The 12,947-nt window shown below is 31.6% G+C and overlaps 1 protein-coding gene and 1 non-coding gene across 8 annotated transcripts in view; one reads left to right on the top strand and one right to left on the bottom strand.

The window, feature by feature from the left end:
* Atrnl1 (attractin like 1) overlaps positions 1-12,947 on the bottom strand; it is an 833,524-nt gene that overhangs the window by 479,517 nt on the left and 341,060 nt on the right. Inside the window, exon 25 of one of the 7 annotated variants that reach the window (XM_063244807.1) lies at positions 11,023-11,223. The exons of the other annotated variants lie outside the window; for them this stretch is intronic. Coding sequence (XP_063100877.1) covers positions 11,185-11,223 — 39 coding nt within the window. The 3' untranslated portion in view covers positions 11,023-11,184. Of the gene's footprint in view, positions 1-11,022; positions 11,224-12,947 lie in introns of those variants that run through there. 7 annotated transcript variants of the gene reach the window in all.
* On the top strand, positions 1,778-1,881 carry LOC111758411 (U6 spliceosomal RNA). The gene has a single exon (XR_002792588.1). It is a non-coding gene; the product is annotated as a U6 spliceosomal RNA (small nuclear RNA).

The following is a 12,947-nucleotide window of genomic DNA, read 5'->3' as shown; positions in this document are numbered from 1 at the left end:
CTGAAGTTCAACTTTCAGTTTGAGATTGCTAGGTTTTTCAGATATTGGAATACATGTTATAATTCTCCCTTATAAGAATGCTTTAATTGCATCCTATAAATTCTAATATTTTGTATTGATGTTACCATTTAATTGTAGAAACTGTATAATTTCTGCTTTAATTTCATCTGTGGCCCATTGGTTGTCAGGAGGATGTTATTTAATTTCCTTGTATTTATACAGTTCTTATGATTTCTTTTGCCATTTATTTCCAATTTCATTGCACAATTGTATGATAATATAATTGGGATAATTTCACTTCTTTTGCATTGACTTAAGCATGTTATATGAGTTAATACATGGTTTATTTTGGAGAATACCACATGTATTGCTCAGAAGAATTTGTATTCTTATGTGGTGGGGCAGAGTATCCTATAAATATCTACTAAGTCTGTTTGTTCAAAAATTTGATTGTTCTATTTTTAAAAATCATTTTTTATGCAATTGATCTCCCTATTTGTACAGTTGGACATTGAGGGCCCCCATTTCACTTGTACAAGTCCTTATTTGATTTTTCATGTTTTATATAGTTGAGTGTGCTATTATTAATGTAAATACATTTAACTTGTTATCTCTTCCTCTTGGATTTTTCCCGTAACAGGTATGTACTGACTTTCATTGACTCTGGAAATCATTCTTGCCTTGAAATTCACTTTATTTGCAAATCGAATAGCCACCCATGCTTTTTTAACAGGTTCTTGTGACACGAAGTATTATTTTACATCTTTTGACTTCAATCTATGAATTTCCTTTTTCAATTAAATGTGTTTTTTGTATATAACATGTTGTTGAATCTTGCTACTTTATCCATTCTGTCAGTGTGTTTCTTTTAAATGGTGAATAGAGATCATTTATATCAGTTATAACTGATACCTAATGACTTATCCTTGGCATGCTATTTTCTTGTTTTTGGTACCCTTTCTTTCTTCTCTGTATGATTGCTTGCCTTGCCTGGTAAATGCATTTTGTTGAGGTTTATGTATTCTAGTCTTTGTTATTTCTTTCTAGCATGTCCTTAAGAATGATTTTGAGGGCTGGAGATTTAGCTCAGTGGCTTAAGTGCTTACCAGGTAAGCAAAAGATCATGAGTTTGATCCCTGGTATGCTCCCCAAAAATGATTTTGAGTATCAGTTGGTGATCATAAAATTCTCCAGGTTAATCATGGAAATATCTTATTGTATTGGGGATCCAACCCATGACTGGCATTTTCCAGGCGGTTATGTCACTGAGCTACATCCCCAACCCCCTCTATCAATTTTGAAAGATAGTTTTGTGCGGGTGTATCAATCTGGGTTGAGCTTTTCTTTTAAGGCTTGAAATACTTCATTTAAAACTCTCAGTAGCTTAAGGGTTTACATTGAGAAGTCCTGCTATGATTCTGATAGGATTTCCTGTATTTTTTTTTATTTCTTTAATGGCTTCTGATATTATCATCTTGTGTTGGTTTTTTGAAATCTTGACTGTTATATGCCTTTGGATAGGTGGGCTTTTAAAAAATAATACCTACTTGCAGTACTATATGTCTCAGTTATCTGTATGTCAAAATTTACATTCATGCTTGGGAAATCTGCTATTACTTCTGTGAAGATTTTTATGTTTGCATTATCACCTGTATTTTCATTCAATATGATAGATCTTCTGTTATTTACATCACATAGCACCTGTTGGATTATTCATGCTCCCATGCTATTTTTAAGAAATCTTTCTTTTCATGATTGTTAAAACTAATCCTATCAAGCTCACTTCAGCTGCACATATACCAAAATTGTTATGATACAGAGAATATTAGCATGATACTGTGCAAGGATGACACACAAATTTGTGAAGCTTTCCATATTTTTACATATACAAGATAGTTAAGACAGTTATAATGCTAATTTTTCTTAGTTCACTGAAAATAAAGGGTTTAGCCAATACTGCTGTTCAATTTTTCATGCCTGTATCTTTTATTTTGATAAACTGCTTTGAAGATAAAAATTCATAGTGTATTAATCAGTGTCTATTATTTTTTCCTTGTTGTTTGGTTTTGAAATTTTTACTTTTATCTCTTTAAAATAAAATTTAAAAAAAATAATACCCTCTTCTTACATTTGATATTGTTCTTTTAAATTGTTTCATCATTCTGTATGTACTTTCATTAAAAATTTAATCTCCTGGATATCTGTGTGAATCTATTTAATATATTCCATTTCATGCCTATTCTGGGCACTTATGATTTCCATAATTTTCCTAATCTCCTCTTTTATCTATATCTATTCTAAATTCACAAACAATATTCTTCATTATGGCCTTCATTGCTATAGTTATGAGAAATTATTTTGATTTTTTTCCTAGGGTCTCATTCATCAGATTTGTTACTTCTGCTGCTACTACTTCAGTGAGTCCGGGTGGGTGGTTTTTGAATTGTGGCACATCTTTACCCCCAGTTTGCCTTTGACAAGCTGAAAGTCTGGGGTTGAATTCTGCTTTTGTGTCCTTTCACTTTCGATATATTTTTTAGTTTAATTCCTGCACAGATGCTTATAAATTGCTTATGGTAGGTAGCTTTACTGCTAATATTAAGAACCGTTAGGAAATTACTGCTTTACAGAGATTTCTTATGGATGCATCTGGCTTTGGGGTTTTGAATCTATTTCAATATTCTGCACCTTCGCTTTATTGAGGGTGAGAAGTTGATGTCTCTTTGGCCTAGGCCCTGGTACTTAGGCTCTGCCTTACAGTATTATTTATGACCTTCAGGCAATTCAGGTCTTTGCACACAAGCACTTTACAACTGTATCACTTGAGACAATTTTACAATTCACTAGTTCTATTTTACATGGACTTAAAAATTTATTAAAAGTTTTGAAGTAGTTCAATAAATGCTTAATAAACATTTATTATTCACTATTAAAATTATATTTATGTAATTGTTAAGTAAAAGAGAAAAATGTGATTCGGTTCATTTTAGTATTAAAAGGAAGCACAGTTTTCTTACCAAATTTTACAAAAATAAAGAGCACAGTAATTTGAAAACTGAAACAATTTATATTTTCTTATGTAATTTGTTGGCTGTTAACTTGCCAGACAGGCACTTAAACCACTGAGCTATATTCTCATTCCCTGAATTTTACATTTCAACTTAAACTTGTACAAGAACCAAGTAAGTGGTACTCATTTGTAATGCAAAATTATTTTTTAAATGCTGTTATCCACTATTTTGTATCAACTCCACTTTTATTTATGGATTCTTGTAACATTATTTTATATTATGAATCTACAATATAGAACAAAAGTACAATCTCAAGTCAAATATTTCTTTAATATCCATTAACAGCTTATGAATGATTTGTGATATTGTATCATTCTGAAATGTCATTCAGAAATAAATAACAATAAATTTTCACATATATGTAGCAGTTCACAAATCAAACCCAATATGTAATACATATACTTCAGTAATTTTCCAAAAAATTCCTTTTGTTTTTATAGTTCTTGAGAAGGCTTTTCACTCCTGAGAAACAATGTCCACTTCTACTTGAAAAAATAAAACCAGCTATTTTTAAACATTTTCCAGATAATTAAACTTTTAAACAATTGCAGTTAGGATTTAAATTGGGAAGGGGTCTAGAGCTGAGAAAAAACTTTTTCTCTGTAACTGTCCTTAAAAAGGAAATACAGTTTATGTGTACATACAAATTCTTCTCAATACATATAAGTAAATATCAGTGTAATAGACAAAAACAAAAGTCTAATGAATAGTACGATAGTCAAGCTTGTTCATAAAAGTTTAACAAAATCTAATGAATTTGAGTAATTCATGACTAAGATATAGTTTCAAACTAAGTGATTTCTAAATGACACTGTCTGCCAAGTGAAATTGGGCAAGTAATTTTTCTCTGTGCATTTGCAAAATTTAGTAACTATGTATTTCCTAACTTGAAAATAAATTTTGTAAGTATCTTGAACAGTTATTGATGTGGTATCCAATTGTAAATTTCTATTTATACTTCAACTCAATCACTTAATTGTGAGACCTGTGCAAAAGAAAATAATTTAGCACAATAAAAGGTGAAAACAGGCCTTCAGGGAAAATGGCAGAATGGTATGCAATAACAACTCAACCTTTCCGAGATTTAGAATACAAACACTTAAAAATAACCACTTGAAGAAAAAATAATGTAGATTCCCAGAAAGCATGAAGATTTGACAGAAAAAATTAAAATCTATTGAGAAATTAAAAGACAAAACAAACATGGAGAAGGAAAGGGACAATTTGCACTTTATCCTGGGCTACCAGCACATTGTCTACGGGGAAGGGAGACTGAATCTACACAAAGTGAAAGCTGCAGAGGGTCACCAGAGGCCTACAGGGGAAAATGTAGTTATGGAACAGACCAGTGGGCCTTTCAACTGAAGGGAGAGCTTGGTTTCTACCCCCATGTGAGTCCTTTTACAGGGAACAGCTGATGAGTGACTCCAGTCGAAAGTCCATCATACCCCTTAAACAGACACAAATCAAGGATGCATGCTTGGACTCTTGGGTCACTGTTTGAACCTAGGACTCAGAGCTGCCAAAGGATGGTTTCCATTCATGGCTCCCTGTGTTACATTCCCACAGTACAGTGACTGGGTGAGAGACAGATGTGGAGAACACTGTGGTCACTGAACTATGGCGAAGCTGAAGAGACCTCTTGAGATGCATAAGCTAAAGGACATAAGCCCTGTCCCCAGAGCAAGAGGCCTGGTTCACCATGAATTGCTCTGGATTTGAAAGTCATGGCATTGGTTCCTTTCCTTAAACACTGTCTGCTAGTGCCTGCTACTATCACAGATCTGGGTTCTGACTGCCTTCTTTTCTACCAGCATGAGCAGGAATATGTTTTGATATGGGCACTGTTCCATAATTGTAGATTCCAGAAGAAAAGCACATGTTCCAAGTCACAGAAAAATTTTATTTTCTCATGTATTTTTGTTTTTGTTTGCTTTTTTTTTTTAGTGTGTACATCCTTTTTCGGTTTTTACTCTCTTTTATTTTTCTTATTTTCTTTCCTCTTCTTCAAAAGTTTATTGATGATTTATCAATTATTCTTGTGTTTCTTATGTTTTACCCCTTTTCTTTATATTCTTTATTTTTTTTTGATGCTCGCTTCAGCAACACATATACTAATTTTTTTTCCTTTTGACCTTTTAAATTTTTCTCGCACTAGTCTTTTCCTCTCTTATTTTTGCTCCATATATTATTGTTCTCCCTCTCTTTTTCTTATATCTTGCATTTCTCATCAGTTTTTTTTTCCTTAACTTAGACATATAATCATTCTTCTACTTCCTGACAGGTTCTTTTGTAATAGTTCTCTCTCCTCAAATCATATGGTTTAAGGTTTCAAATTTTTCCTCTTGCAATTTTCAACTCCCAAACTCTACATTTTTAATAGTAAAGCCATTAAGTTTTATTAATCTGTTGCTAATTAGCTAACTCTTTAAAATTACTGTTGCAACAGGAACCTGGAAAAAAAAAAGGTGGGGGACAAACATATTCACTGGAAGAAACACAGCCTCTTTAAAAAATGGTAGTGGAAAACTAGCTTTGTACATCCTGCAGATTAAAACTAGACCCAAACCTTTCACCATGCACTAAACTAATTTAACATAGATAAAGATCTAAATATTAAAACAGAAACATTAAATCTGCTGATACATAGAATAGGTAAGACGTTTGAAGACATTGGTGTAGGCAAAGACTTTATGAATAAAATTGTGACTGCATAGGACCAATTACAAAGAATCAACCACTGGGCTCTCATCTTATTAAGAAGCTTTTGTACACCAAGAGAAACCACTGGTACAGAATGAAGAGGCAAGCCACAATGCGGAAACAAATGTTTTCCAGCTATTCCTCAGACAAGGGATTACTATTAAGAACACAAAAACTCAAAAAATCATACTTCCAAAATTTAAAAACTTAATCAAAAAATGGGCACCTGAGATGAATACACACTTCTCAGATGAAACCAAAACAGCAAATAAATATATGAAAAAATGTTCTACATCACTGGTCATTCAAGAGATGCAAGTTGAAAGAACACTTAAGTTCCAAGCCACCCAGAAACAATGGCTAGTATCAAGAAATCAACCAATAACAAACATTGGAGGGGCCTTGGGGAAAAAAGATCCCTTCTCTACTGTTGTTAGGGGTGTAGACTAATGCAACCACTGTGGAAATTAGTGTGGACATTCCTCAAAAATTTAGGATTACAGGCCTTACTTGACCCAGCTATTTCCCTTCTGGATATCTTCCCAGGAGAATTAAAAATATTGTACCATAGCTATATATGTGCATCCATGTTTACAGCAGCACAATTTGTAATAGCTAGATTTTGGAAGCAACTCATATCTATCAACTGAAGAACGGATAAAACAGATGCAGCCTTTTTATACAATGAAGTACTACTCAGCCATAAAAAGGACTAACTGGTGATATTTGTAGGTAAATGGATGGATCTTGAGAACATACACATAATTGAAATAAATCAGGCTCATGTGTGTAAAAAATGTATTATCTTCCCAGTGTGAGAATCCTGAAGAGTAAGTAAGATCTAAAATGTAAAATAGATGTTGTGAAATAGGAAGAAACTGTTCAAAAGGAAAGAGAAAGTAGGATGGGGCAGAGGAGAAAAAAAAAGGAAGAAGAAAGCAAAACCATATATAATTATATATATACAAGTTAAGATAGTTAGAATACTAACCTCTCTTAATTTATTAAAAAGAAAGATTTGTATAAATACTGTTTAGACAATTAAATTCCTGTATCTTGTACCCTAAGTGACTAAAGATGACAATACACAATGTGTTAACTACTGTTACTCTCTTACTATCTTGTTTTGAAATTGTTTCTAACTCTTTAAAATAAAATTACAAAAAGAAAGAATGGCTATCATCAAAAAATCAAGTAATAACAAATGCTAAAAAGGCTGTGGGTCAAAAAAAATGCATCTTCATTATGGTTGGGTATAAAATCATATAGCCACTACAGAAATAAGTACAGAGATTCTTCAATTACAACCACCACCACCACCATCACCACCACCACCACCACCACCACCACCACCAGGACAAAAACTAAAAATTTCACTTAATCCAGCTATTTTCCTTCTAGGTTATCTTCCAAAAATAAAGGCATCATATTACAGCTATATCATCTATGTTTACAGTAGCACAATTCATAATAGTAATATCTTTGAAACAATCTACACAACCATCAACAAATGAATAAAGAAAACGTGGTATTATGCTGTTATAAGTGACAAACGTGAAGCATTTATATGTGAATGTATGCACCTTGATACTACAAATTTGAATGCAGTATATTAGACACACAAGCTTAAATGTCTCTTTCATGATAAACCAAATATAAAAATGAGTTTCAAAATAAAACACAAAAGAAACAAAACAGAGATAAAACTTTCTCTGAGTTAATATTGATATATTTCCAAGTTTAATTACATGGTTGAAAGGAGAAAAAGGTAACACAAAGATATCTAATGCAGGATTATTTTTAAAGAAACTCAAAAATCTCTAGATGTTCAACATTAAAAAATAAAATTTTGATGACACATTTCAGTATTAAAAGTTAATAACAATTATATGGAAACTAAACCAGTTATAATACGTTATATAAAAAACCATAGCTTAGAAAATGAGGTTATAAAGAAAACTATAAAGATACAGTATATGGGATTATATAGATAGTTAATAAGAATACATTAACGTTTTTTAGTTTAAACTTCAAAGGACAGTTAAATTTTAAAAAATTACTTCTACCAAGAAATGGATAACTTCTTTACTTGTACAAATGAAAATTTAAAAATGTTCTTAAGACATTTTCTTAGGAAACCAAATTTTATACTTATCCCATTATATCTCATTGAAACAATTTCATCAATTACAAAGCATGCAATTATGTAAGTCATTAGATAATAGCATTTTAGAGAGTCAGAAACATTTCTATAAAGAATCACTGAATATTTTCAGTTTTGTGAGCAATATGGTATTTTTTTAACTGCTGGATTATAATTTATATTTTTCTGAATCTCAAGACCAATTTTAGTTAACATAACAAAGGTATAGCCATCACAAAATCTTTATTCTTCCTATATGTTTCTTTACAATTTATATTACTTAGGTTTAATTAGCATAGGTGGTACAATTTTAACTAATTGAAAGAATTGATTAGCAATTCTCATTAATACTTTTAGAATTTAATTCCAGCTTGAATTGTGACAAGATAGTGAAGCTAAAAGAAAACAATATATATTTAAAAATATATAAGGCTATTTCCGCCTGCTTAAAAATATGAAAGATCACAAAAATAAAATGTTATAGCAATAATGTAACTATTGTATGTATTCTATGTGGTAATTTAGAAAAATATACAAGGGCATTTTGTTAGCATTTTAAATGGTAATTCTTGCTTTAGTCATATGTAGATATATAGAGATAGATGTAGACATAATAAAACTTCCTCTTTTTTTCACTGTCTACTTAACTAGTAATGCGTCATCTTATTTTCTGCTCAAATACTCATTTTATTTTATTCAAAATACTAATATAGTTGTGATAAAAATGTACAGATACCAGCATTAAGATGCTGTTATTTTTCTTTCATTTTGTATAACTTAATAATTATTACTAAGAAGTATCACAAGTCTAGAAGAGAAATTAGAGTGGCAAGTTGAAGAGAGTTTGTTAGGATCATCCACACATAAAAATCAAATCTAAATTATTACATCAATTTGCAGATTGACTCAATAGTGAATTAGCAAATCCCATTTACTGAGAAACAAGTAGTTTAGAACCAATCTCATTTAATTTAATTTAAACTGTGATATATAAATGCTGATGAGCAGCACTATTGTTCGAGAACACAAAGTACTTAAATTTAATGCATTCTTTCTGCTTTTAAAGTTATTAGCATTGCAGCTATAGCGATTTTTTTCTGCTTCACTAGCATGGTATTGTAGGGAGGTTATAAAGAGGGAGTTTTTAGCAAAATAATATCTTATTTTAGAAATCATGATAATCAACTTTTCAGCATTCCAAAGAAATACAGGTTTTTTTTTTTTCTTATTTAGTTACCAGATTTTTGGAATTTTTAAGCACCTGAGAGTCACAACTAGAATTTGTTAAAAATATTTGAATTCTATAGTGTTTGGCAACATGAGAAACTTTAGGGAGGACAATTAAAAAAAAAACTGTTTAAAACTACAATTATTTACATTTCATAAAAGAGTTTTACAAAGCACATCAACTGTTAAAATAATATGCAAAACTGGCAGAGGATATCAATGATTAACTTAACAGGATTATGTACAAAGAGCCATCTACCTAAAACTGTATACTCAATTAGGTATATTATATATTCCATAAAATAAAAATCATTTTTTAAAAAGTTCATTAATAAGCACAAGACTTATGGTTCCATGAGAACTGGATAATTGAAATACACACAATTTGGTAAGAGAGAATAAAATAAATTACAATTAGACATAAAAACAAAACATGTCCGTACACACACACACACACACACACACAAAGTGAGAGAGACAGAGAGAGAGAAAGGAAGGGAGAGAGAAATATTAAAATAATTTATTTAACATAGTAGGTAGAATGTCAAAAGGTGTATGTGGGAAGCCCTGTAATTGGCTGCCACCTTAACATCTTCAGGTTGCACCACCTTAATGCTCTCTAGGAGTTAGGTTTGGTAATTAAGCAGCATCTTGCATAACTTGTTGAGCCCATCCCATTATTCAGGGACTATGCATGTTGAGCCCAAGCTAGTGAAATTCGAACTGACCTATGAATCTCCGTCTTGCCACTGTTGATAAGTTACCTGCCAATGTCTCAGCACACAGATCCCTCCTCCCCAATATCCTATATATTTGCTATCACTTCCTCAATAAACAAGACTTGACTGGACTGCCTCAACTTGTCTCCTCTCTCTTTGTCTCTTGACCTGTCTATGTTAATCCCCTTCAGGTGGTTACCCTGCAGATTGACCCACTGGCCAGGTCAGGTATAGTCTAATGCAAAATTGTCAGAGGTAAGGATACTGAATTTTCCTTTTACTGTAAAATTCTTTTTATTTTATTAGATTTTAGAATGTAACATTTATATTCTTAGTGTAAAATTGATACATGTACATGAATTTTCCTTTAGATGCCTTTTTTCTAAATCTATAAAATCTGCTTTTAGTCCAAAACTAGTTGAAGGCTGAATTTCTTAATCTAAAATGGGAACAATCCCGAATCTATGAGATGTATGAGGATGCACACTGTCTTATATATTATTTTATTCCCTAGGAAATTTTCCAATTGTAATAGAAACAATAAATATGTTTTTAAAATATAGTGAATTTTATATAATCATCCAGTATCTGTTATTTCTCTAAGAAGCACTATTTTGTATTAGACTTTGAATGATGAAACAGAAGAGGATACTGAGTAATAACGAACATTACTATGCATTTGCATTTTTCTCATTATTTCTATAAATTTACAAAGTTCTATTATTAAGCTAGTAAATTTCATTTCACTAATAAAATTATTTCCAAGTTGGAACAAATCAAATGAAACATTTCCCTACACTCTTACACATCAGTGAAAACTTGTATTTATTGGCTTGGTAGTTTATATATTTATCTTTTCATATATATATATATATATATATATATATATATATATAGCCACTACAAATGAAAGTACCCAAAACAATTGTGATGGAAAAAATTAAGTAATTATCTCATAACTGTGAAAATATTATTGATATTAAATGAAGCAGAACTCTGAAACATATTTGGCTTATAAAAAAGGTGTGATACAAAAATAGTTTATTGCCCAAATAACATTAGTAATTAAAAATTCAATTCTTCATACATCATTTCATTATAGCAAAAATACAAAACGAAGAGTATTACAAATAGAAATGATGAAATTTCCTGAAGCACTTCTTTCAAGTATGTCCTCCAATTTACATACCTGTATCCCAGTTGTACAAAAGTAAATATAAGTATAAAAAAAAATCTTCAGGATAGGTTGCTCATACCTTTAAAATGTGTACTTTTAAAGTAACTGTCTATTGCATGCAGTAATACATCTTTTTTAACAGTTTCATGTACAGGTGGCAAACTCTCTCATAATTTTCAGGTCCTGAAATGTAATGGTACACACATATGAAATGCAAAATATACAGATATGCTAAACTACTGTTTTTTCAAATGTATTTAAAGTTTTAGATCCTGGTTAGTACATAACACAAATTTACGAATGAAAAAATAAAATCACATATATAATAATATTCCTCTCAGCAAACAAACTTTTGGTTAATACATTTAATATATGTATATTGAACTCATAAAAATACACAGGATTTCTATATCCTCAAAAAAATGGAGAAAGAGGAGTGAATTTTTCCTTCTGACCAAAAAACAACTAATAAATGACACAAAAATATATGAAAAATCAGGTTTCAGACACTAGATATCAGGCAATGCAGGACAGTGATATCTAGGTAGAAAGAAAAATGAGATTAGTTTTTAATGCCAAAAGTTATTGTGACCTTAAGGCTATATCATAGGATGATAAACACAGATATACCTAAGAAACATTTCTGAGCTGAGAAGGTGAGACAGGTCAACAGAGAGGACTAGGTAGCCAAATTTCATAGAATAGAAACAAGAGAAGAGCTGCCCCCAGAGAGCCCCACAGATATTCTGTGGCTCCTCTTGAATCTTTTCCTGAAAACTCTAAGGAAAAGGAAAAAAATCTAAAATGAGAAGAGAAAAAGTCCTTAAAACTCCCATAGGGTTGGGAATAGTTTGTGTCTACCAAATAGAGTAGAAAACATTGTAATTCATAGGCAATATATTGCTTAAAAAAAGAGGACCTCAGAGTAAAAAAACCAAATGTCAGTTTTTTCTTGTGTAACAAAGCACAAAAATACACCTTGAAAAGATCAAAGCATTTAAAAATAAATTAACTGTACCACGAGAAGAAGAAAAAATTCATGAGGGTATCAATTAAAAATCAGGCAGTAAAAGAGGAAAGAAGTAACAAATAACAAATAATACAACAGAAAACAAATAGGAAGTAGTTAGATTTAAATCCAGAGATATAAATATATGTATACCAGATGTAGATGATTTGAAACTGGAAACAGCACATAACTGTATCCTGCCCAAAGCAACTGTTGCAGGCAGCTGAGTTAATTAGAAACATTATAGGCAGTGAGACTGGCCAGGTCCTCAAAGGAGCCAATGCAGATACTTTACAACTGTAGGGGAGAAAGACACCTCCTGCTTGGGGCCAGGCCTCAGGACAAAGGATCAAACAAATGCATCCACATCCTAAAGACTGATATTATAATTAGTTCTCTATCATCCAGAGGAAGCCTGGAGTCACTATCCCATCCCCCTAGGGGAAAGGTTACAGTTCTAAGAATGCTGGCTTCTTATGGGACTTGCTTTCCCATTTCTCCCCAATTTAATCAATTTTATCTGAACTACAATCTTATTAGCTAATTACAGTTATGTCCCACCTTATGACCATCTGCTTTGTGAGTTTCCAGTCTTCCCCCATCTTGAACGCATCTCACTGCATGGTTTTACTCTATATAAGTCCTTGAAAAACACAGTCTTGGGCAACCTACTTAGGACCCCTTCTGTCTCTCTTCAGACAGAAGTTTCCTTTCTCTCAATAAATATAATCTACTCTTCACCTCCATTGTTCCTAAAATTCATTCTTCGATTTTAAAGAATGTGAACTCGCAGACATAGTTAGATCCGGAGTTTCATTCCCCTCTATCACAACTTTCTTTTTAAATATAAAACAATAAATAGGCTTTATGGATGAAAAACAATATATCATTGCAACAA

The sequence above is a fragment of the Cavia porcellus genome, unplaced genomic scaffold (assembly GCF_034190915.1).
Source record: "Cavia porcellus strain 051 isolate PalLab524CR breed Dunkin Hartley unplaced genomic scaffold, mCavPor4.1 scaffold_2, whole genome shotgun sequence".
NCBI classification, from domain to species: domain Eukaryota; kingdom Metazoa; phylum Chordata; class Mammalia; order Rodentia; family Caviidae; genus Cavia; species Cavia porcellus.
This window is presented reverse-complemented; position numbering and strand designations above follow the sequence as displayed.